The 26,763-nt window shown below is 30.1% G+C and overlaps 3 protein-coding genes across 3 annotated transcripts; 1 reads left to right on the top strand and 2 right to left on the bottom strand.

The window, feature by feature from the left end:
- Positions 1–6,886: 6,886 nt before the first annotated feature.
- LOC108484367 (BAG family molecular chaperone regulator 2-like) lies at positions 6,887–8,369 on the bottom strand. Its single transcript, XM_017788137.2, has 2 exons — positions 7,934–8,369; positions 6,887–7,459 (listed from the first exon to the last, which is right to left on the bottom strand). The coding sequence occupies exons 1-2, from the start codon at positions 8,196–8,198 to the stop codon at positions 7,227–7,229; spliced, it is 498 nt and encodes a 165-aa protein (XP_017643626.1). The 5' UTR covers positions 8,199–8,369; the 3' UTR covers positions 6,887–7,226.
- A 9,882-nt stretch (positions 8,370–18,251) lies between these two features.
- Positions 18,252–20,696, top strand: LOC108453042 (succinate dehydrogenase [ubiquinone] iron-sulfur subunit 2, mitochondrial). The gene is made up of 2 exons (XM_017750930.2): positions 18,252–19,062; positions 20,367–20,696. The coding sequence occupies exons 1-2, from the start codon at positions 18,371–18,373 to the stop codon at positions 20,542–20,544; spliced, it is 870 nt and encodes a 289-aa protein (XP_017606419.1). The 5' UTR covers positions 18,252–18,370; the 3' UTR covers positions 20,545–20,696.
- On the bottom strand, positions 20,367–24,485 carry LOC108453033 (protein WVD2-like 7). The gene is made up of 9 exons (XM_017750918.2): positions 24,144–24,485; positions 23,400–23,966; positions 22,769–23,131; positions 22,619–22,677; positions 22,456–22,530; positions 22,251–22,353; positions 21,464–21,526; positions 21,281–21,388; positions 20,367–21,200 (listed from the first exon to the last, which is right to left on the bottom strand). The coding sequence occupies exons 1-9, from the start codon at positions 24,210–24,212 to the stop codon at positions 20,970–20,972; spliced, it is 1,638 nt and encodes a 545-aa protein (XP_017606407.1). The 5' UTR covers positions 24,213–24,485; the 3' UTR covers positions 20,367–20,969.
- Between the last annotated feature and the right edge of the window lie 2,278 nt (positions 24,486–26,763).

Here is a 26,763-nt window from a genome sequence, read left to right as displayed (position 1 = left end):
CAAATGAACAAAAATGGATAGAAATCATAAAGTTAGAGGAATGAGTTATATTCGAAAATGAATGTGGTTTCTCACTAAGTGTGGAAATGACATGAGAATTATTTTAAGTTTTTGAATTATTATTTAATTAAATAATTGAAGCTCAAAAATAGAATTAAATTAATTAGTCATTGTGAATCATTCAATGTAGAAATTAAATATATTTTCTCATAGATTCTTTTACGGTAAAATTGTCATGATTTTAATAGAATTAGAATTGGGTTGAGAAAATTATTTCATTAAAATTTTAATTAATTTTAATTAATTTAATAAATAATGTTGAGGCACGGTCAAGAACATAAACCAACAACTTTTAGTAGGAAAGTAAGTTCCTCTCTATAAATCAATAAAACTCTTAATTCCCAAAAATAAAAATTATTCTTAATAGATAAATTATCACTACTTTCTAGCAGAATAATAATATATTAATAATGCATAAAGTGTATTTTTAGGTCAATCAAGACTCTCAACTTATAGGAGATATATAAGAGTTATTGTAGAATAAGTCATTAATAAATAATATTATTTAAATAGAAAATGCAATCCAACTCCAACTTAAGTAGAGGGAACACTCTTGTATTTCCTAGTAGGGTTGTGGCCCCTCATGCTTCATGAAGGCTAATTTAGGCTCAATTATATTGAGTTCAATTTAGGCTCTACATGTCGAATCAAGTAATAAAATGATGAGAAGATATTGTTATCACAAGGATCAAATTCTAAGTTGCTAAGTACCAACTATTCAGTTTTTATCTAATTCGAATCAATAAATTAAATTCCAATTACTACTAAAATTAAACTAAAGAAATTAAATAGATTGTATTAAACTAAAATAGTGAAAATTACTAAGTTTCTCAATCAATTATTAAAATCTTGGAACTCTAACTTCACCTATTCTAGTTAATCAATTATCTCTCGTTCAATTGTTCAACCTATGTAATTACTAACTCGGGATTCAATGGTATTACCTAGACTATTCCAGTATCTAGGTAAGTAGTTAATCTCACTTCCCCACTTGTTTTATTCCTACGCTAGGTAAGTTGGGCGAAGTCACTATGAACAAATCTATAGGGTTAATTTAGGCATCAAGTATATTCCTATCCTAGCTGAAAATTAACTCGTTCGTCACTACTACTAAAATTAATCCTAATCTATTGAGTCTAGATTTAAACCTTAATTTTCTCTTCCAAGACAAATCAAGATTATCAAATTAATACTACTTGGTTGTAAGACAGACATATTAAATAAGCACAGGACTGAATAAATAACTAACAAGGATCAAAACAATTGAAGAGAGAATAAATTAATTAATTAAAAGTAGGATTCATTATCGTTCCAAATTAATTAATTAAAAGTAGGATTCATCATCGTTCCAAGAAAATAGAGTTTAGTTCATGTTGATTTGCGAAAGCATTACAAGAAGAAATTCAAAACAAACTTGCATTGAGAAAAAGTAAAAAGAAATAATCTAGAGAGAAAAATAATTATCGAATTAGTGTAAATCATTTCAAATCTCTTTTTCTTTTCGTTTTTGCAAGCTTGAAGTTCCCCTTGGTGTGAGAGAGTTGTTTCTTAGTTCTAAGTTGATTTCTCCTCTTTTTTTCCGTATTTTCTCTTAAATCATGTCACCCTTATTTTTTAGGCTTTTAATCATTCTGCTCCACCGGATGCATAATTACGGTAGAGCGGACTACTTGTAACAACCCATTTTTCAATGGTGACGAAAAAGTAGTTTCGGGACCATAAATTTCCATTGTGTCAACTCATAAATATTATTTATAGTATATTTACAGAGTCATTAGAGTCGTATTATAATTTGGTTAAGAAATGTTAACGTTTAGATAGCCAATTAAGGAAAAAGGACTAAATTGAAAAAGGTGCAAAACTTAGTAATTATTGAATTCTATTGACTTGATAGTCCAATTATTAAATAAAAAGGGACTTAGGAAATAATTAGTCCATAAGCTATTGATGGACGATTATAGGCTATTAAATTGTTGAATTATAAGGTTATAATTAAAGGTAAATTGGTAATTTAGTAATTTAACTAGAGATTATTAAAACATAAAAAATTTTGGCCATCATCTTTTTCATGTTCTTCCACCGAAAATCAAAATAAAAATTCATCATTTTTGGAGCTTCAAATTCGGCCAAACATAGCTTTGCATGTAAATGAGTTTTGTACCCATTTCTTCTAATTTTTATGTTTTTGAGATCGTTGCATCTAGGTCCAACTAACCCATACCTTTTTTTTTTTTTTAATATGTTAACAATTTTATTAGTTTCCATTGATGAATATTTAATGATTTTGATAGTTATGACATGTATTTGAGCTTTGAATTTAACTATACATTCATCGGGTTGAGATTTGGGATGACAAGGAACACATGTACTTGAGTATTTATTGAATAATTTGTTGTACTTACTTCGGTAAGATTTATCATTTTTGTACGTCAACTTACTAAGCTTCAATGAGCTTATTTGTGTTATTTTCTATTCTTGTAGATTATTTGAAGGTTGGACGATCGGATCGACGCTCAAGTCACACTATCCTCCTGTTTTCAGTAGTTTTTGGAACGTTCATTTTGGATTATATGGCATGTAATAGGCTTGTTTGTCTTTGCCATTATTTTGATAAATAAAACTTTAAAGTAGGATCTTAAACGAAAGTAGTTAATATGAATGTTATATTGTGTGAATTAACATGCTTTAGAGTGATAGTTGATTTTGTTGTGAAATTGTGTAAACTTGTGGTACCAATGAGGGTACATCGGTTAGGCACTTAGGATTGTTGGTTTATGATAAGCTATAAAAGTAATATATTTTAATCTCATTCTTAATGCGTTTTTGGATGATTAATTATGAAAATTAGTGAACTTGATGCTCCCAATCCTTTAAATTCATGCTTCTATACTTAAGACGGCATTTGGAAGTGAAAGGAGTGAAAAACGAGCTAAAATCGGACAAATAGAGCAATTTTCAAGAACCACATGGTCTGGAAATTTCCACACGGGCTGGGCACACGCCCATGTGCCAGCCCGTGTCGATTTTGCACCTACTTCCCAATACGAGGAAAAACCCAATTTTTAGGCTTTTTGAACATTCTAAAGTCTGTAAATACCAATTAGAAGAAGATATAAGGGAGAATAAGATAATATCAAAGAAAACACTCAAAGAATACCATCGGAATCAACTCAAAAACGGATCTCCATTAAGATCGAAAATCTCTTTTTAATTTCTTTCGAAGTTTTTATGAGTTTTTTTTATATCTTGTGGTTATTTTGATTTTGAGACGTTTTCATTTAGGATTATGAACAAATTCCCTAGATACTTAGGGAGGATGAAACCTATTATTTAATTTCTATTTTACACGATAAATACTTGATTTTTGTTCTCAATTATGTATACTTATTTCTTGTTTTAATATTTTCGGAATATTAATTCATGTTTAATGTGCTTAACTTAGTGGAGCAAAAGTCCCTATTTAATAGTAGATTTATCATAATTGAGTGGAGTTGCATGCAATCCTAGAAATAGGGTGACATAAATCTACCGGATTAGAGTCAAATCTAATAGGGGAATTCATATATTGAGTTAATGCTACGATAAGGGTTTTAATTAGAAAGAGATTTTAATTAATCAACCAAGAGTCAGTTGTTTTTACTCTCGAAATAGATATTAACACAATTTAAGGATTTCTACGGATCAAGACACAAGTGAATAAATTGTTTAATTCAGATTCTTAATAAAATGTGAAGTCTAGGTGGATTCTTTCATGGGTATTGTCTATCTCATTGGTTAATATTCGATTTTGTCTTTGATTTATTCTTTGTTGTGTTCTTAGTTAAATTAGTTTAGTAAATTTAAATTAAAATTCATCCCTCCAAATTGTCGGCTAAATAATAGAAAAAAGGTAATTATTAATACTTTTAGTCCTCGTAGATATGATATTCTCTACTTACCATAGCTATACTATTGTTTGATAGGTGCGCTTGCCTTTATCGTATTTATAGCTAGTTTAGTGATCATCAATTTAACATGTTTTAAGCTTGTTTAATATCATTTTAAGTAGGTCTTTTGGCTGGTAAATGGATTACTTAGGGTCCAAGTAAGCCTGAAATGGTAAACTTGTCATTTAAGGTTCATTTGGGTCCACACGGCCTGAGACACGGGTGTGTGACTCAATCGTGTGAGACACACAGTCGTGTGTCATCTGATGATTTCTTTAGAGTGCAAGTCAATGAGTTACATGGCCTAACACACAGCCCGACACACGAGCGTGTGGGGCAACTCAGAGAGTTACACGGCCTAGCACACGGGCGTGTGACATGGCCATGTGTCCCTAGTTTGATTGTTACACGGCCTGAGACACGAGCATGTGTCTCAGCCGTGTGACCATTGTTTTGCAAATTTTCCATTTTTTACTAAATTTTCCAAACTGTTTCAAATTGGTCTCAATTTGTTTCTAGGTTATTTTTAGAGCATCGAAGGCTCAATTTAGGGACAATATGCATATGTATGAATGATTTATGATGTGATTATAATATTGAATAGTATAATGTGCAAGTGTTTCTAATTGTTTAGTAATACTCCGTAACCCTAATCCAGCGACGAAGACGGGTTAAAGGTGTTACACTACTTGTTGTTTGAAAATTCTGAATTGAAGATTGTGTTCCACTGCACTGACATCCGATGGACCGAAAAACTTTTCTTCAGTACCTTTTACTCTATGCTCCAAGCCTTCCCTTCTTTCATATTGAAACATACAATGTAGAGAGGAAAATAACAAGTAAATCCAAGCTAACTCTAGAAATGATAAAAATCAAATAAAATATAATTAAGCTGAAAAAATATATAAAATGTAATAAAACTAACCTAAATGCTAAGATTATCTACTAAAATGCTATAAAAACTAAATCAACATAACTCTAAATATGAGAGTTATTAGCAATACGAGCAAACTTCTTAGAGGAACCCCCTCGGTTCTGACAGTTGGACCCACTCATTAACCACCCGCACCAAACTCCAATTATCACGTCCCATTTGAGATGACCTAGAGCTCATCATAGTGCCACTTTACCTAGACATATAGCACTAGATCACTTTGATACTTGTATTTGACCCACCAATAGTGGCTCAACACGAGGCACCTCGGGACAGGAGACAAGATATATACAAGGCTTGAGGCCCGAAGCTAAGGGCAAGCAACCATACCTCCCTAACTCCTATTACTCTATTCCAAATTCCATCTTCTCCTCCTTACCTTCTACCCCAGTAACCCAAATAGGCAACTCCCAGTCCTATCCTAAACAAGGTGAACTGCCCATCACCACCACCTACTCCTCCGTGTATGAAAAAACAATGAAAACAAAATAGATCAAACTTGAGAAGATTAAGTTATATCAACATATAATAGATCAAACTCATTCTTCAATATCAAGTCTTAAAGACCCTTGGAGTGAACCATATTAACCCAATATCAAGTCTAGAAGACCCTTACATCAAATTTTCATCAATCATCTTTAATATCAAGTCTAGATAACCTTTTGAGTGAACTATATTGATTCAAAATCAAGTTTCAAAAACCCTTAAATCTAGATCAAATCCAAATCATTTATTCAAACCTACTTTCAAAATCAAATCTCGAAGACCCTTGTTTCAAGATCAAATATATCTTAATCCAAGTGAAATATGAAAGAATAAAGAACATCAAGATTCAATGAAAATATGAAAGGAGAAAATAGAAATGAATGTGTCCACTAAATTTGATTATTATTTTCGCTTTAAAAGTTTAATCACTTGGATTATTTAATAATAATGAACTTTAAAATATTTAAACTATTTTAAATACATATGCATAAATTTAATTTCAAAATGCAAAACTTTAGTATCAAATTTCTAAAATTATTAATAAAATCTCAATATATGAAATATACATATAAGATAACAACATTTACTTCTTTTATCATTGGTTACTATGTTAAAACTTCTTTATCATTTTATATGTATACTTTTAAAATAAATAAATTTTAATATAGAATAATTTAATATATACTCATTAATGAATACAATTAATTCGTATGCGTTACACAAGATAAAAAATTAATATAAAATACACAAATATTTATTCGTAAAATTATGATAATTTAACACATTTATTACTTAATATTTCAGTTTTTATAATAATATAATTGTTGGACCTATATATTAATTAATATATAATACTTCATTTAATTTAATTAAAATGTAGCATAAATTAATTAAAATAAACATAACATAGGATTTGCCATGAAAAAATTAATTAAAATGCAGCATAAATTAATTATTTTTAAGTGCACCTAACATGTTTTATATATATATTTTTCCTAACATATGAAATGATATAAATATATTGCCACTTTCAAACAGAAGGTATGTAATATAGCTGTCAATGGGACCATATGTGTTTAGGCATGGAAATGTACAACCAAGAAACCATACTTGAATATGAATTTTGCTTTTCTTCTTTTAGTATTAGTAATGATTGTGACTCTACTTTTTTACTTTAAGCATTATAATTAAACCATATAGCCCACCAAATTGCTTAAAATATCTAATTTATTTTTGTTATGATACTTGTTATCACCAGTCCAAGACTTGGATAGGTTCAAGTCAGATAGACTGATTTCCATTGAGTTTGGACATTGACCTCACAGACTGTGCTAGCAAACTGAGCTTGCTGGATGAATATCTATGTTCTCCTTTGAAATCACACATGAATTTACATAAATACTCTTTTAAATCTAAGGTAGGATACGTGTTGATGTCCATAAAACCTATATAAATAAGCAAACACCGAGAAACAGAAAAATACTCAACAACTTTTCATTTCTTCCCTTAATTATTACAAATTTTCCATCCACCATACATTTCTGTTTAAGCAATAATAAACTGCTTTGTATATCAACTTGGTACATATTTAATAAACATATTAAACTATAGAAAATGAGGTGGACATGCATCAGCTTTGAAATTAAACTATATAGTTTGGATACAAACCAAAGTCCCTAACCTATATATCAAAGTGAAATATATATATATATATATATATATAAAAGAACACTTCACCATATTTTGACACTTTGTGTTTTGGTGGTTAATTAGTGAAATACAATTAACAACAATGTTGGTTTATAATATCAAATGGACTGTCATACACTTATGGTGTGATAAGTAGTGGGAATATGTTGGGTTGTTGAAGCCAATCTATGAAGCTTCTTCATTTCTTTAATGGCTGGGTCTTGTAATAGTAGCACTTTGTCTTTGTCTTTAACACCAACCATGTGTAGATATTCATCATCTTCTCTTTCTTTCCCTTTGAATAATAGTCTTTGCTCTTTTGGCTCCAAACTTGTTACCAATGACAATATCATCTTCAATTCTCCTAAATAAACAAAATTCCCCACAAATTTCAATCAATACTCGACCTTGGGGTCCTTTTTTTGGTAAAATTGTTCTATTGATTCCCAAAATTGTAAACTTTATAGTTAATAAAATCATAAAATTACACTTTACTCTCTCAAAAAATTTACAAATAAGTCAAATTATGATATAAAAACATATATAGTTGAAGCCAAGAGTGAATTTAGAAGGTCAAACAGGCCTTGGCCTCCCCTCAAATGGAATAACCATTTTTTAGTCTCCAATAAATGATAGAATTAAAAGTTATTATGTGATAAATTGCACTTTCACTCCCAAAAATGAAAAGATTTATATATAGTCCTTTCAAAAGTGATAAAATCATAAGTATGATATTAAATTACACCTTAACCTCAAAAAAAATTATAATTCAATTTTGATCCTTGGTTGAAGCTGATTACTATGAAAAGAAAAGCTATAAAGATAAGGAAAGGCTTACCAAAAGTGGAAGTTGCTCCAATGGAGATATCATGGCATTGAGAAACAGTTGAGACTCTAACAATGATCATCCCTTCTCCAACACTTGAACCAGTTTCTCTCTTTTGAACAAGCATCCCACCAGGCCTAAGTTCCCATTTGATTTCACTTATATTATTACAATTCCCAACACCCTTTTCACCACTTTTTACATTACCATTGTTTCCACCTCCATTCCCAAACTTAAAGCTGCCTCTGCAAAACTTCTTAGACTTCAACTTCATCATGTTCCTTTTAACAGCTAGGATTGATCCCTTAGTGTTTGTCAAAAGCTTAAGAAGCTAGAAATGGGGAGAGAAAGTGTTGGGGTTTAGCTAGTTATATAATACAAGACATGGGAGACAAATGAGATGAAGCACATGGGTGGTGGGTGCCTATGTAACACGCTTGCTTGATTAGTGGACCAAACCCTAAACATATAATCAAAAACATTGGTCGGCTGGCAAATATATATATAGCTTATTGATTTGATGGATGGATTTTAGGAATATTTTTCATGGGGTCTATTGGGATTTGGAATATCTTTATTTAAATAGGATCGATTGTGGATTTTCATAATAATATTTTGATAGTAAATGATTAGTTTTTAAGTTTTATTGTGTATTAGTCTCATGAGATTTGATGAATATTTTTATTTAAAATAATTTGATTAAATAAGTTATTTTGAAAGTAGAGAAAATTATTTCAATAGTAATTCAGTTGGCCCGTAATAATTTTTAAATTAATTAATTTTTTTAAATTAATACTTTAATTAATTTTGATTCAACCAGATCGAATTTTAAAATAAGTTACTTATTATTAATTTCTTGAACACATTATCTCATAAAGAAAAATGTGAAAACATGATTGGATAGTAATTTTTTTTCTTACAATCATACATTTCATTCCTTATTTTCTTTGTAGCTAAGGTATGGTCATAAAAAGTCAGAGAATGTAATGATTTTATTTAAGGACCATCCATTTATATGACCAACTTCTTTTTTCTTTCTTTTTTGACCACTTGATCAAGTTGTTAAATCATGGTGTTTAGGAGCAATAAGTAATTATACCAAAGTTTGTTTCTAAATGTTGTTTAAAAAATTAAATATGTAATTCTTAAAATTTAACGCAATTAAGGATTCATGCGGTCATAATGGGCATTCGATCGAATCGAGTCGAATTGAGTAAAAAAAATTTGAGTTAGTCAAGTTGACAAATCTTATTTTAGCAACCGAACTCAATTCGATTTTTTTGAATCAAATCAAAGCGAGTCAAAAAAATTCGAATCAAGTCGAGTCGAGTTAATGAATCTTATTATTTATACTCAATGTTGAGTTTACATGGACGCAGACGAAATATAAAATTATTTAACTACATAAAAAATATAATAGTTTTGCATTTTAACTTAATGGGTAAACATTTATCAAAACGACGTAGTTTTGCCTTTTCTTATTCGGATTTTCGGATAACTTGAATTGTGTAATTCATTTTCGAGTTAAACTGAAAAATTTGAATTTTTATTCAAGTTTATCAAAATAACTCGAAAAACTCGAACTATTTAATTCAAAATTTAAATCTTTTATCAAATTTTTCGAATCAAATCGGATTTTACTCACCCCTAATAGAGAGTCGCTCTCTTGGCTTAAGTTGCTTCGTGTGGATCAAGTTGTCATGGAATCAGACTATTTGTTATGATTGAGGCGATTTCTCATAACTTTGATATTGAGCCTGGTAAGATCCTTCACGATTACTTGATGGTGTAATCATTCTTCGAATTGTTGTTCTTCCATTGTATTTGTCAAGGTGCCAATAAGATAACTCATGCTTTTGCTAAGGCGACTTTATTACATGTAAACCACACCGAATGAAATATTCTTTCCACTAATGTTTAATCTATCGTATCTTCTGATTTTACTTATCTGGTGCGCCATGGGGATGAAAGATCTAGAACGAGGTACATAAGATAAGAATATTATTTTGGTTAATTGTCCCTCCCCAATATCTCTTGTATTGTTGTTATTGGCTTACTTACTTTATATTAATCTAATTATTAATTGTTCAACAAACTAAATATTGCATATATTGCTTTCTTTGCTTTTACTCTTTTCCATTAGTGGCAACAAGTAACTTAGGCAATCATCTATATATTTATAACTCTTCCAACTTTCAAGTTTGGTTTTCCAATAAGAAAATAACTACTTCCATTATTACATTAATTAATTAAATAGAATATTGCTATTTTGAGTAACCCTTTTGCACCCTCTTCCTATTACTAAGAAAACAACTTGATAAAAACAAGTATGCATGTTACAACCAAAGTTGCCTGTGTTATATTTAGTTCTTTGGTACAAAATAGAGTACAAATGTTATAAACTGAATTCCAACCTATTAAATGTGATATTTTAAATATGATTACATGAATTAGTTAAATTAAATTAAATTATGAGTTATTTTTGATTATATAGGTTCAAAATATATTCCTGAATCTCTTACCCATCAAAAGAATAGGCATAATGTTCAATTTAGCCCTTAACTTTTACATATTTTATTATTTTGGCTCTTATTCTTCTTCTTTTTAGTTAAATTTAGCCATTAACCTTTTTTTAAAAAATCACTTTTTAAATAGAAATGTTGATGAAAACATTAATTTTCAATGATGTTGATGTGACATTTTACGTGATAGTCCACATATACTTTATGCTAATATGACACTTTTATCTTATATGTTACATCAATAAATAATTTAAAATTATAAAATTTAATAAAAATTTTAAAAAACTTAGAGTACACATAAATTATCATGCAAGTTGTTATATTTAAAATTTTAATATTTTAGTTAATATTTCTATTAAAAATAACAATTAGACTTTTTCATTAAAAAATTGGGGCTAATTTTAACTTAAAATAAAAACCAAAATGATTGAAAATTAAATTTATTATTTGAATTATCATTTCACAATGACATTTTTTAATCTTAAAATCATCCATTCTCAAGATTAAATCTAATCTAATTTATCAAACATGGTGTAAGAATAATTAATATTTGATGGAATATATGTTTAAAAAAAGTACCAAAATTGTTTGTCTTGGACTTTATAACTTGTTATTATTTATGATTTAGTTAGTTAGTTAGGTGGATCTTGTCTTGTCCTTTGAGATGTTTATTATTTATTTATGTTTTACTTTTATAAAATGCTTTGCTTAAGTGTTTCATTTATAAGGCTTCAAACTCTCAACCCATGTGAAGATCCATAAAACTCTCAATAATTCAATGAATGTTTCTAAGGGATTAATCTCTAAATAACTTTTTTCTTAGTGGGTGACAATTTTATAAAGATTTGATGAAATTATGAAACAAGTATTAAATTAAAGGATTAATTGCAATTATTTATTCAAATCTTATCAACTTTCAATTCTTATTATATTCTCTATTTCAAACATGATAATGACACCCACATGGTTTGTGAGAGAAAGACATAGCAAACTTAGGTTTGGCTCACTTTATTTATGCAAAAATTGACAATGACTTCCAATTTTAATATTCTTTTCAATTTAATATTTGATTTTGACTTCAATTTTTAATTTGATACTTAATTTAAATGTCATTATGTGAGTCACTGAATATTTGACACGCATGTCCTAAAAAAAAAAAACCTCAACTATCAAAATGAACATTGAAACCTACCTTAAGTAAGAAATAGTATATTAACACAACATTTTATTATAAAACTAAAAGGCATAATGATAACTTTAGCCATCAATATTTTTTATTTTCTATCAAGTTGACCCTTATTCTTTGTTTTAGTCAAACTTGGTAATTAACCTTTCAAAAGAGTCAATTTACTTTTCTTTACTAATATGGTACCATTTGTCTTTTATGTCACTTCAATAAATAATTTAAAAATTATGATAATATTCAAAAAATAGTATGAAGTACACGTGAATTACTATGTAAGTTATCATGTCTAAAATTTTAATATTTTACTCAATATTTCTATTAAAAAAGTCAATTGAACTCCTTCGTTTTGTTAAATTAGTAATTAAATTTAACTTTTTTAAAAAATTCAATCCACAATTCCATTACATTGTTTATTACAATCTATTGTTTTGATTTCATATTAATATATATTATAATTAAATTAAAATAATAATAATTTTATTGCATAAATTGTAACTAGAGTATGCTGCATATTCTATTTGGAGAGACATTTATGATGATTTTGCTATGTTAGGATTATGATATACCTTTTCCAGTTTTATCCAATTATCTCCCAAAATTTTGAAATTCAATAATAATTACTTCCTCTTTGAAATATGTTCTTCTAAAATTAAGGGTAAATTATACTATTATTCAATAAATTATAAATAAATTTTTGTTTTGATAACTTACTTAAAAGAAGTTAAAATTTCATTTTTAATTTTTTATCCAACAATAAAGTAACACTTTTAATTGATACAATAATATTTTTAATCCTATTTTTTGTCAATTTAATCCTGATTATATATATAATAATAAAATTGAAAATTATAAAATTAAAAATTATATAAAAGTAGATAAATTTTTCAAAAAAATAAATAATGTGAGAGAAAATGGGATAAAATTATTTCCAAACTCTTCAAATTTTTTCTTTATTATTTGTATAAAAATATTTAATACTGTTCTTTAAATAACATAGAGACCTCTCAATCCTCTTAATTTCAAAATTGAGTAAATTGATCCTCTAAAAGAATGAAGTAATTTAATATTTGTCAATTTTAAATGTGGGCAATTAAAGATAATTAATCACGGCATTAATGTCTACAATCAATTGAACATAATTTTAATTGGTATAAAAATATTTCTATAATAATTTATAAAATATCAAAAATATTTATAAATTTTATAAAAAATTACACAAATCAAAATCATGAAAATACTCATAAATCACATAAACTTTTTTATAAAATAGAAAATATATATACTTTTAATTTTTGGTATGACGTATCATATTGGCCACATGTCAAATATTCATCATCAAGTGAAAAAAAATTAACGCCATTTGGTCTCGATACCAACTTCTATAATGGAAATTAAATATTAAATTATATATTAAAACTAAATTTAAATACAAATATATTAACCCAAAAGATGATAGCAAGAGATACCCACAAGATTTACTTCATCTTGGCATATGCATTCCCAAGCCGATTATGATTGTTGGTGAAGATTTTATGGTCTATGGAAGTGTGATTTCAAAGCTCAATCATGGTGGTCCATTAATGGCTATTTATCAAACTTTATAAAATTAGAAACATATAGATATGATTCCCTGTATGTTAATCATAGTAACAAAAACAAATGATGTTGCAACTTGTATTTGTCTTGTTATGTAGATATGATTTTATTGATGATCAAAATCTTTTGTTGTTTCCAGAGATTGAGATTCTCAATATCCAGCATAGATTGCTTAGCCTTTCTTGTTCTTTACTAAATCTGAATCAAAGGAATTGAGTTAATTTGCTCATGGTTGCAAAGTAAATGCTTTATAAGTTTTAGAATAGTGGTTCGAGTCTCCACACCTTCAAGTTAGCTATATAATTATTCTTATATCTTAGGTAGATATTTCTCTTCTGAGTTTTACAAGTTCACCAACTAAAAGTGTTCATGGATTGGGTTGGGTCGAGTTTGGGGTAAGTCTAAACATGATATTAACACACTTTACACTTACCCAAGTTCGACCCGAACTAAAATATGGGCTTAGAATTTTGTCAAAATCCGCTAATGTTTGTAAATGGTTAAGCTAAGCTCATTTTAAGCTCGTCCATATTAATTTTTTTAATATTTAAAAATATATATTTGTATTTTTTTCATTTATTAAAATTTTATATATAGTCATCTTAACTTTTTTAAATATTTACATTATAGTATTTTATATTACTATAGATTTAGTTCTTATGTGTTATAAATTATATTATATATATAAAAACATAATATAATATATTATAAATATAGAGAATGGGTCAGGCGGGGCTCAAGATTTGAATTTTTAAGCTCGAGCTCAAGCTCAACCCATATGGGCTTAACTTTTTTGTCGAATCTCGTTTATGGGCCTAATATTTTTTTCCGAACCCTCCTAAATTTTGGGTGGGCATCCCGGTCCATGAACAAGCCTACCTCCAACCGAGTAGTTGTAACACCCCTCGCCCAACTCGATCATCGGACCCAATCTATAGGATGCTACATTCGTTGCCAGAGCAACAAACAGTCAAATTCACAGTAAAATAATCATTCACACATACAATTCAATGTCAATCACATTCATTTCAGGTTAAACAATAAAATTTCAAGTCTTAGTCGAGCTTATGAAAGCTCTTTTGTCAACCCAAGAACAAAATATAATAAAATTGTAAAGTTTTAAAAATTCAGGATCACGTCGTGACGTCATCTCTTCCATGTTGTGACGTCTCCAAAATAGGATGTCACGTCATAATGTCACTTACTGTTGGTGAACATTGCGACGAGGTAGGTTGGTCGTTGGCACGTGGACCTTGTTTTTGGCAAAAATGAACCATTTGGTCCCAATTCAAGTCATACACATCTACCTATTTGATTCAAGCCATAGCAAACCATCATTATCAAGGGAAATTCATTCCAACAAGTCACCAAACCAATTTAAACTAGATCCAAATCTATCATGACCCAAAATTAATTCAAAATCAAACCATGATGTCTCATACATTCCATTACAACTTTACCTATGTCAAATCTATCAAAAGCATGTCTCTCAACTTCATTTCATTCAAATTTGCACATAAAACCTATATGGTCCCAAAATAAACCGAAGCAAATCACATACCAAATGCACAACTCAAGCCAAATCATCATACATACAATTTCAATACATATTTCACATATAACGTACCATTTTCACATGCCTTAGTTCAAATTGACCAATTCATATAGCCCATAAGGCAATTTTAACATGTCATACTAATCAAAAGAAAATCATCTTCAACAAGACATCAAGCTTGACCAAAACCATGCACAAACAAGCTTCAAATCAAATGTTATATCCAAGGTTAATCATCTTCACCATTAACATGCAGTTACCAAACTCAAAATGCTCTTTTACACAAAATAAACCTTAAGTAAATGTCACATAGTCTACACTCAAAACAAACTTATAACTACTGTCTCGGGATAGTGTGCATGCTTCTCTGCTGATCCGCTCGACAGTTCTGCAAGCTGACATTTTAGTGGAATTACTCACACAAGCTGACCTTGTATCGAGGTTACCCGTCCGGGCTAAACCTACGATATGTATAACCCGAGAATCTGCAGCAAATGGTAGATCTCGTAACAACATGAAAATGTTAAATCAATTACATGTATAACCCCTAATGGCATGCCATATGTATCCTAACCTTTTACGAAGTTCACATGAACATTGTTGTCATATACATATCATTATCAAACTTGTACCAATAGACATATTTCATTACAAATCCTGTAAACATTCAATTTTCATTTTTCACTCCAAACCTTTTCGTAATAGCCAATTTTCTCATGATTTTCAATTCAATCCATTTTAAGCCAAATATGCCAAATTCACTAAATGCACTTCAATCTAAACACATAAATGAAACAAAACACAATTCAAACATAGCATAAAATAAATTAGTAAGTTCTATATGAACTTACCTAGTCAAAGTATCATCAAATTGATTCTTCAGAGTCTAATGACAATTTTAGTTTTCCCATGATTAATCTCGCTTTGATCCGATTCTTGATTTAATAAGGACTGAATGGTGAAAGCTTTGAAAGGTCTTTCTCCTTTCTCAACAATGGAGGTTTGGCTATGAAAGGATGAGAAAGATGAATGTTTCTCTTTCCTTCAACAATTTCAACTATTTATACATGTATTAATCTTTGGTTTCTCTTTCCTTCCACTATTTCAACTATTTATACATGTATTAATCTTTGATTAACCTAATTAACCTTATTTAAGTAAACATGATTTTAAGCTTAATTAAGCCTAAGTGAGATGTTTCATCATCCACTAATTCATATTATAAAATATTTTAATTACCATTTGGGATCTTTGGCTAATTGCAGTTTAAGTTCCTAAGTCTTTGTCTAGTTAAAAATCTATAACGATTAGACTTTTACAATTTAGCTTGATTTTTACTCTCTACAAAGTATGGGAGACAAACCCCCTACTAGGGAATGATACCATCAATTGTTGGGAGATCGGTTAACTACTTGACAAACGATGTAATAGGCCAATTTTGCCCAACCCACCATAAACCAAAAAATAATAAAATAAATAAAACCAAATGAATAAAAGTCCAATTACAAATGGCCAAAAAAAACCCTAATGGCCCAGTAGCCCAATAACCTAAACATTTTTTCAATAGAACAAAAAAATCCTAGCCTCCAGCGTCGTTACCTCGCAAGCACGCCACCTGAGGCACTTTCATGTCATGTCTATTTATTTTTTTAATTCATTTTTATTTTTTTTTAAGTTACCTTATCTATTTTATTATTATGATATGATTATTAATAATATTATTATTACATTATTGTTATTATAGTATTCTTTTATTTATTTATTATTTATCATTCTAATATTTTACCCATATAGCCATTTTATATTATTTCATTATCACTATATCATACATTGTGTTTAAACATATTTGCCTGTTTCATACTTTGCCCAAATAAATTAAATATACATCATTTTAAGTGTTACATTAATTTTTATTCAATGCATAAAAAGGGGAATTTTAAAACCAATGCAACATTCTTATTTAGAGATTTGAGAAATCATACCCTAGCTTACGGGTTTGATTTTCTCTTTGAACCTAGATAACTGAACATCCTTTTAAAACTAAAAACACATTAGATTTAAATAATAATTAAATAAGGAGCAATTTTATTTTCGAGAATTCAGGATGTCGTGTCCTAACTTACGGGATATGACCTTTTCATTTTGGTTATCTGGAAATAAGAAGGTTTCTTATATAAGTTTTGACTTAACTAAATGATTTAATTAAAAAATCGTGCAAAGAGGGATCATATTTAAATTTTCAAATTTTTAACTTTCGACACTAAAACACCAAGTAATCATTTTGGTACCAGCTTTGGGCGTTATGAGGTGCTAATCATTTCTCGTACATAACCGACTCCCAAACCCGTTTTTTCAAATTTTTGTAGACCAAAAATAATTTTAACATTTTAGTAACGTAATAAAACTTTGAAGTGATCCGATCATACCTAAATAAAAAAGGATATGTGGTGAATCCATTTTAGCTCTTTTTTTAAAAAAATAAAAGTCGATTTCAAAAAGGTTTCAACAAATGACACTTAGAATTTGAAGACTTCTCCAAAAGAGTTGACCCCTCTTAACAATATTTAATATTTTCATTTACGTTACTCGAACATATAAATAAACATATTTATAAATATTATTAATTGTAATGAATTGCATATAGTAAGACAATTTTACATAAATTTAATTTAATGTCCAAAAAATCATTTTGATTGACATCATTATTTTTTAATCCAAACACAAATTTCACTACTGATTTTAACCTTATTGCTACGATCACTAATTTCACCGCTACAATAATTGATTTCACTGATATCGTTATCTTTAATCTCACTAGAACCAATTTCACTATCCAAACTCAGATTTTTGAAGAAGTCAAATTCAAAATCATCCAAACTCAAAAACCAAACCTTTGGAGTATTTTTTAGGATTAATGCATTATTTGGGTCTTGAACTTAGTAAATATTTTCATAGCACCCTTTTTTTTTTTCAAGTTTGCCCTTGAACTAGATAATTGTTCTCACATTGGGGATTAAACCTTTTCTATCCAAACTTGGATCTATACAAAAATAATTATCAAGTTCAAGAATTAACTTAAACAAAAAAAAATTTAGACTCCAATATAAGAATTAACTTAAGTTTATTACAATCTTAGGCCCAAAACTTCAGCCCAAACTCTAATCATTATTAAATGTAACATCTTTTTTTCCCTTTGTTTTACCCAAAAAAACCCAAAATCTTAAGCCCAAATATCTCATAGTTTACAAAAAATTATTATCCAATAATAATCGGCCGCGTGTATAAATATTATTTGCGGCCATGCTAAGCACACGCCCTAGAAAATAATAGAAAGAAATGTATGCTCCCCGATGAACCCCTAACCTACGGCCCACATTCATCCACGTCACCAAACCGACTTTAAAAAGTCTATCTAATCCACGGCAATGCAAGTACTAAAACTGGAATTCCCCAAAATACGCCTCTGATCACCAAGCTGTTTCTTCCTATATAAAAGCCCATTTTAGTCATTCAATAAATGAAAAAATTCCCATAATTTATTTATTCATTATTCAACTGCCTGCCACTGCACTTTCCCTTTTCCCGAAACAATGGCGACCAATTTGATCCGTCGAGCGATGAACATGACGCCACGTTTGCCGTCATCGAAAGTAGCTCCAGCGTCGCGGCTGGTGTTGGACCGTCCTTACGCCACCGAAACGGAAGCTCAAAAGGTGGAACCGAAAGCCTCCTCCGGCAGCGGCGGCGCCAACATGAAAACCTTCCAAATCTATCGATGGAACCCAGATAATCCTACGAAACCCCAACTTCAAGACTTCAAAATCAACTTAAAAGAATGCGGACCCATGGTGCTTGATGCCTTGATCAAGATCAAGAACGAGATGGATCCATCGCTCACCTTCCGTCGTTCCTGCCGTGAAGGGATTTGTGGCTCTTGTGCAATGAACATCAACGGTTGTAACGGGTTAGCATGTCTTACCAAGATCGAATCTGGACCGTCGGAAACGACGATCACGCCGTTGCCGCATATGTTTGTGATAAAAGATTTGGTGGTTGATATGACTAATTTTTATAATCAGTATAAGAGCATTGAGCCTTGGTTGAAGAGGAAGAATCCGCCACCGGCGGCGGGGAAAGAGATTCCGCAGTCTAAAAAGGACAGAGCCAAGTTAGATGGGATGTATGAGTGTATCTTGTGTGCTTGTTGCAGTACCAGCTGTCCTAGTTATTGGTGGAATCCTGAATCTTATTTGGGTCCTGCTGCTTTGCTTCACGCTAACAGGTAATCAAAATAATGAATTTTTTGGGTTTCCTTTGTTAATTTTATATCAACGATGGTTCTTGTGTTTGGGTTTTGGGATTTATTTGATTGATTGTAAGAAAAAAAAAACTAAAAAAGCTAGCTCTATCTTCGGTGATTAACAGAAAGGGAAGTTATGTTAATGGCGGTTTTGGAATTTATTTGGTTGATAAGTGAAAAAGAAGGGAAATGTAAAAGCTTTTGATAGTGATTATTTCATTTCCTATTCTCATTAATCATTTTGAAATTAGGGTTTTATGATTGATTCTTTGAAGTTTAGCTTTATATTAATTATTTGAATTTTGATAGTTAAATTTTAGTACTTTATTGGGAAGGTCTGTTTTTGTTCATTGTCAGTTTTGTATAGAGCAAATCTTAGGCCATAAATGTGTTAGATCAGCATTGCAAGTGCTTTTTGTTTATTCATCTTGTCACTTCTGTTTGAAGTTTTTGCTAATTCCACTACTAGGTTGAGATTAGTGTTGTACTCAATACTCGCTTAGTATGCTGTCTTTTTAGGTTAGAGTACCATGGAGGTCCCTATTTTAGTTGTTAGATTGCATTTTGCTTCCCATACTAAAAACATAAGCAAATTAGTTCTTATGCATTAGATCAAAGAGCCAATTGGTCATTTGTGTTAAAAATTGTGGTTGATGAAATGACCAGAGAATTGCATGTGCTGTGTTGCTGAAGTATAAAGACCAACTTTTAATATTAGAAATGGACGGAATTTCTAACAACTGAAGGACCAGTTTGCTCTCTTTTTTAGTATAGGGGGCAAAATGCAATCTGACTTCTAATACAAGGTCTTCTATAGGACTTATACTGTCTATGCTACTGTACTCGAGAGGGTATTTTTGGATACTAAAGAGATAATGAAGGGTTCGGATAACAGAGAAGCTTTACATATGTCCATAAAATCCAATATTCTTAAAAGTGTCAAATGTTTCCTGAATTTTGGTTGTAGATATGCAAAAGCTAATGCTTAAACCTTTAGTATTGGAAAGGTTCAATTATTGATGCTTTTTTATCTTGTTTATTCAATAAATTCTTGTAGCTTTTATAAATTCTATAATCAAGTTTGGTTTTAGGTCTTGATGGATATTGATTACAATCACCTAGGTTTTACTAACTAGTGTTTTTGCTTATTAATTTTAATGCTTGCCCCTCTTAATTATGTCTAGTTCTTATATGATTTATTGTTTTTTCTTTGACAATGTGAAAGATAATTGATTACCTTTTGAGTTTATGAAGAGTTTCTTAATCATATACTCTCTCATATGCAGATGGATAAGCGATAGCCGTGACGAATACACAAAAGAGAGATTGGATGCCATAAATGACGAGTTTAAGTTGTATCGTTGCCATACGATATTGAATTGTGCTCGTGCTTGCCCGAAGGGTCTGAACCCAGGAAAACAGATTACAAACATCAAGCACCTTCAGCTGACTGGTGGTGCTTAAAGTTTCAAACTTCACAATAAATTGTTTGTGTATTTAAAACCAGTTAATCTGGATCCTTGAACAATTTGTTTCAAGTTAAGGATGCCAATAATTGTGTTCTGTATGGAGACTTTATTTTCATTTGATATAATGCCAAATTTGATAATTTTATAGCTGGTTTCTATATGTTACTTGTATGAATATGTTCTGTTTGTTTTAACAGTAGGGTTTTTGAAGAATCATATCTCATATCAACATTCGAATATGTTCGAAGGAACAAGTTTTGACAATATGTAACTAAATGGTACTCTACTAATATGAATTTGCTAAGCTTTAGGAGGAGGTTTTTTGTTGTACAGCCTCTCCATTTCATCCAATTCCAGGCATTGAGTAGTATTGTGGGATTCATACAATGGACATGCCAAATTCTACAATTTAGTCAAACCTTATGCATGCTGGATATTTGGAGATGTGTTCTCATGAGCAGACATTGCAATTCGTGAAGCAAGAGAACGAGCTGAAGTTCGGTTTTTCTTTTCCGAGACATGCATGAAGCAATTGTTCTTAATCGAAGACTTCCGATGAGGAGGAACAGAGCTTTTGCTTTCAACAATGCTTGCTTTGCAGGGAGTAGATTTTCTTCCTATGCCAGGTGATTCAGGTTTTGTCAATGGAACCTATGATAGAAACAATTTAGCTTATGTATGAATAATGTAGAATCCATGTTTGAACAAAATGAGATAACTAGCTTGTTTACCTTTTGAATCTGATCTTTAGGTGTTCTTTCTTTATAAAAATCCGGCAATGGTCTTGCCTTGAAGCAAAAGCTTTGTCGTAGTTTCTTGAATTCGGTCCCTGCTTTTTCCTGCAATAATACCTATTTAGCTCAGATATGCTCTACTTGAAGATATCATTTGATCCTATACAAATAAAAAGTAACCTTGAGTGTTGTTTGCTGTTGTACTTTTTGTTCCTGAATAACATTGAATTTCTCTTCAAGCCTCTGAAAAGAAAAGGATGGAGAAAATGTGTAACTTAATGAATTAATTCATTGAAGAACATCATATTCATCACACAGATAAAAGTACCACAAAACCCCCAGTACTATACACTGGATTGCATTTTAGCCCCTCCACTGAAATAATAGGCAAATTAGCCCTTGTATGTTAAATGAGCGAGCAAACCAACCCCTCCATCAAAATTTGGTGTTTATATATAAGGTATAATAACAGTTTTAGCTCTCAACCTTCACGCATTTATTCAATTTGACCCTACTCCTTTATCAATTGGGTATTGTTATTTTTTCAAAAAAAATTTATAATTTATTTTTTATAAATTTTGTTTATAATTTTATGTTTTTTACTAATTTTAAAATTTTAAAGGGCTTAATTGATTTTTTAAATTTTGTTACGAAGGCTTTTTTGACCCTTTAGCCTTATTAGTTTCAAAAAAGTCTTACTTCCAATAAAAGAGTAGAGGTCAAATTGAATAAATAAGTAAAGGTTGAGGACTAAATTTGTTATTATACCTTCTATGTAAACACCAATGCAAACAGTTAATGGTGCAATTTTAACAAATAGGCTGTTTCGCTCATTCATGCCCATTTTTCCAGTAGAGAAGCTAAAATGCAATCCGGGATATAGTACAGGGGGGTTTTGTGGTACTTTCACCCCATCATACACGACACAGTAAATGTAAAACAAATAGTTTATGTTTGAGAGCCTTGCCTGTTTTCTTCTAGCAGCTCTTTCTTCAGTTCTCAAGTTGAAAGATGCAAATATACCAGGTGACTGTGATTTGTTTCTGCAGGCACTCAAAATCTTTGAACAACTGCCATAAAAAGAAAAAAAAAATCAGGACTTGTAACATTTACAAGCAGGTAAGCTGACTATGAACAATTTGTTGTTATAAAAAAGAAAAGATGCTTCTCACTCTGTAGGAAGAAAGTTCCATTTTCCACGAGCTGTTTTGCTGACACTGGCTGAGGAATTAACTGGTGTTCTAGCACTGTAATGCATACATATGATAAAGAGTTTGTAATGATAAATGTTCCAAACATTTCCAAGTTTCAATTACTACCTATATCGGAGTATACCTTTGGTTTTCAGACCAAGGGGTGGCCGAGGATTGTTTCGGTTTTCCACTTATAGACACCTGCAGTCCATAAATGAAACACAATTCATTAACCATGGCAACTAGAACTAGAACTAAACACAGTACTATAACTTGGATAGAAAAAGAGCACCTGGTTCGGAGTCCTTAAAGGTGTAGGACATTCTTTAGATGCTTTAGAATTCGAATCAATTCTTGAACCATCAATCTTTCTGATGATAGTGGAAGTAAATTTACTGAATTCTTTTGCATGGGTGAAGTTGATTGACTTGTGACTTGATTTTGGTGTTGATCTCTTTCTTTCAGATATGTCCATTGCAGACTTCTTGGTCATTGGCGTGAGATTGTTTCCATTGTTGGGTCGAAGTGGAGCTTTGAATTTTGCAGGTGAAGATGGCATCTTGGATGTTCTTGCATTAGCAAACACCTTTGAAGAAGATTGGGAAGGTTTCATCTTGCTTGTTACCTCAAATTCATCTTCATTGGTTTTGCCACCCTGCATCATGACAACAACAACGCAAAGCTATGTTACTCAGACTCGAGCTGTGAGTACCACATAGCATAAATGTTGGTAGATGTACCACGGAAACCCTGTACTAAGAATTAGATTGCATTTTGCCCCTTTACTCAAAAATTGAGTAAATTAATCTCTATACATTAAATCAAAGAACTAACTTACCCATTTTCTGTTAAAAATCCATTTTTTAGTAGAGGGAGCAAAATGCAATCTTACTTTTACCCATAAATGTTTAAACTTTTTTTACCTTAAGTAGAGGTTTCTCCATTTGAGTCCCTTCACTAAGCTCCAATTCTTTATCATCTCCAAGTAGTCTTGACTGGTTAGCTTTAACACAATTGTTCTTCACTTGGGTTGTTTCTTTAACCTCCAAATCTGTAATTTCAGCCTTATCAACAACCACACCATTCTTTTCAAAAGCTTCATTTTTCATATTATTCTCCAAAAGAACTTGGGGTTCATCAACTGAGCTGCTTTGAACCTTCACAAATTCTGAATTATTCTCTTTACAATCATAAATGGAGCCAGTTTCTGCCATTCGAGGGTTTGGGTTTTGAGCTTCACTTTCAGTAGCATTAGTGGCAGCAGCAGCATTAGCTTGTTCAAGCAAGGCAGCTGCTTTCCTAGCAGCAAGGGTCTTATAATGAGCTTCAAAGAAAGCTTTTTTTTGAGCTACTGAACCTGGCCTAGCATATCTCTCAGCTTCTTCAACATATTTGTTATGAGAAAAGGTTGACCATTTTTCCCAAGCTAAAGATTCAGACATGTATCTGCCAAATGAAATTGACTGTCCAAGACCATGAATTGGGTTTCCCTAAAAAACCCCCAAAAAGAAACCGTTTTTAGTGAAGTAGGACCAATAAAGGAAGAATCTTTAATGGTTTTTTTCAATGAATTATTAACATCCAAAAGAACAATCATAGAGTTGAAGAAAGACAAAGATTTTATTATTAAAATTTCGCTTAATTCATATGATAATTTATGAACTGACCTCTTTGGCTTCATTGGGAAGGCCTGCAGTGTAAGAAAATGGTTGCATGAGACAAGTTGAGTCCCCCATGTTTGCAAAAATGTTTCTTTGGCAAAAGCCCTTTCTCTAAACTACTAAAAAAAGGGGAAATACAATAACCATTTAAATTTGAAATTCAAAATGAAAAAATAGCAATAATGGAAGCCATTGGAGATGAAAAAAAGTAAAACTTCAGGGATTTTTTAATTATTATCTAAAGTGGGGTCATAAACCAAGAGGTTCCCATGTTTTTAAAAAGAGACCCTTTTTTCAAGGCCCACTTGTTGAACTCCATGGAAAAAAAATGAAATCTTTAACGTCCATAATATTGTTGGGAACAATTTTGAATTTAAAGATAATTGGGGCAGTTTGAATTTGGCACTGAAAGAAGAACCCCATTATATTGGAATTAGGTTAAATTTTGTTATTAGTCCCCGTACTTTGCAAAACTTGTGGATTTAGTCTCTATACTTTTCAAATTGATCAATTTTAGTCTCTATACTTTTTGGATTTTAAAATTTTAGTCTTGACCCAAACAGTAAATGTTAAATGTATTTGTCTAAATTCACTTATTAGGCTTGTAATATACATATAATTGCGTGAATTGTGAAATTTCAGTTTTAACGCAAATGACATTAACTGAATTTTTAATGAATAATATGTGGAAATAACAAGTTAGTATGACATTACACAATAATAATATATTTGACACATCAAATTTTAGAAATAGCATAACTTAATGAATTTAACAGTTATCATTCGGTGAGGACTACAATTTTAAATTTTGACAAGTATAAGAACTAAAAATGACCAAACTGAAGTATAGAGACTAAATCTACAACTTTCACAAAGTATAGGAACTAATAATAGAATTTAACCTTGGAATATTGTTTTGTGGTTGCTTTTTTAAGCAAACTCAAACATCTCTATGCTTTTTTTTAACCTTAAATTTGGCCAAAAACAAAGTGAAAAGTTGGTAGGTTCCTTGGATGTTCCAAGTTGAACAACCAGTAGTTGAAACATCAGTGTGAAGTAACAAAAAAAATTGGGATTTGGGGATTGAATTGTTAGGGAAATCTTGCAAGTTTCACAATCATCATATTCTTGAATCGTATACAAATTTGTGTACATCAAGAGAAGATATACTCTAGCTTTCATGAAGGCGACAATTGGCAAGCAAATACTCAATTTCAAATCGTCTAAGTATCATAGAGCACTGTCTAGAAGGTGTATTGCACTTTGCCCTTTATTTGAAACATGAACAAATTCGTCTATGTATATTGATTCAAAGAATAAATCAATTTAAAAAAAAAATCGTCCATTTCTACTATTAAGTGTTTACATGGCGTGTCGTATGTACTTCATGTTGATATAAGTAAAATGGATGAAATTTTTAACAAAAGAATGATGTGAAAATTTAGATAAAAGATGAAATAGATGAATTTTTTCATGGAATGACTAATTTAAGCCACCAAAATAGATAAAATTCTTAATAGAATAACCAATTTGCTTTTTTTTATCTGATATACATGGACTAATTGTTCTTTTTTAATATACAGGGGCCTTCAATGTACTATTACCATCTCAAGCATCCAATTCATTAGAAATGCGGTTTAGCCTACCATAATCGCAGTGTAAGTTTAATGAACCCCAAAGGAGGTAAAAGTACTATAGATAATTATATATTAGGAGTCAAATTATATTTTGTTCCTTAGTCAAAAAATAAATAAATTAATCTTTATAAGTTAGATCAAAGAGCAAATTGGTCATTTCTATTAGAAATTACATTTATTTCTACAATTACTGTTAACACCCCAAAAAATAGATATATTATAAAAATAGAGTTAAATTAAATAGTTTAATAATTCAAAAATCTGAGGGGTCAAAGTGTAAAAATAAGAAATTTAAAGGATCAAGATTTAAAATAACCCAATTTATGTCAAGACCAAATTAAATAAGTAGAGAAATAAGGGAGATTAAATCACAATTTGATCAAAAGTAAGTAGTGACTTAAGGATGGAATTTTGAAGAAATAGTCATTTAGTAAGAAAGATAGTTTTTGAGTGTAATGATATATGTGAGATATTTTGAATAATTTATTTAATTAAATAATATATTAATAATAATTAAATTAGATTTTTTATATATTTTAATAATAAAATGATAATATAAAATTTTCTTCATCTTTCCCTTCCCAACGTGAATGGAAAAATGATTGAGGGAAAGATTTCCTTCTTTTACAATTTGGTCCTTATCATGAAATCTTACTTTTTCTCTTAAATTATTTGATAATTTTCATAGTCACCCAAAATGAGAAGTGAAGTAAAGATACTAGAGAATATGTTCATCAATTTAGAAATAAGAAATTGATAAATAAAAGTGCAAAAATTAGAAAAAAAAAAGGAAGGTAATGAAAATGAGAAAGAAATGGAAATGAGGAAAAGAGAAAAAACTCTTGACGGAAAAAGAAAAGATAATTTTTCATACAAATCATACTTATATTCAATAAATTGAATTAAATATATTGAAAATAAAATGTATGAAATGTGTATTTTAATCAATTCTTGAAATAGAAAGTATTTAATGAAGCATGACATGTAAC

Source organism: Gossypium arboreum, chromosome 7 (genome assembly GCF_025698485.1).
Source record: "Gossypium arboreum isolate Shixiya-1 chromosome 7, ASM2569848v2, whole genome shotgun sequence".
Taxonomy (NCBI): Eukaryota; Viridiplantae; Streptophyta; class Magnoliopsida; order Malvales; family Malvaceae; genus Gossypium; species Gossypium arboreum.
The sequence above is the reverse complement of the archived record's forward strand: the minus strand, read 5'-3'. Positions and strand labels throughout refer to the sequence as shown.

Bases quoted from the DNA above. Each gene is read 5' to 3' on its own strand.
- LOC108453033 (XM_017750918.2), bottom strand. From the start codon at position 24,212: ATGGGGGACTCAACTTGTCTCATGCAACCATTTTCTTACACTGCAGGC. The intron at 23,967-24,143 runs GTCAGTTCATAA...GGGGTTTTTTAG, and splicing joins TTCCCAATGAAGCCAAAGAG to GGAAACCCAATTCATGGTCT. The intron at 21,389-21,463 runs GTTACTTTTTAT...GTATTATTGCAG, and splicing joins AACAGCAAACAACACTCAAG to GAAAAAGCAGGGACCGAATT.
- LOC108453042 (XM_017750930.2), top strand. From the start codon at position 18,371: ATGGCGACCAATTTGATCCGTCGAGCGATGAACATGACGCCACGTTTG. The intron at 19,063-20,366 runs GTAATCAAAATA...TCTCATATGCAG, and splicing joins GCTTTGCTTCACGCTAACAG to ATGGATAAGCGATAGCCGTG.
- LOC108484367 (XM_017788137.2), bottom strand. From the start codon at position 8,198: ATGATGAAGTTGAAGTCTAAGAAGTTTTGCAGAGGCAGCTTTAAGTTT. The intron at 7,460-7,933 runs GTAAGCCTTTCC...TTGTTTATTTAG, and splicing joins TGGAGCAACTTCCACTTTTG to GAGAATTGAAGATGATATTG.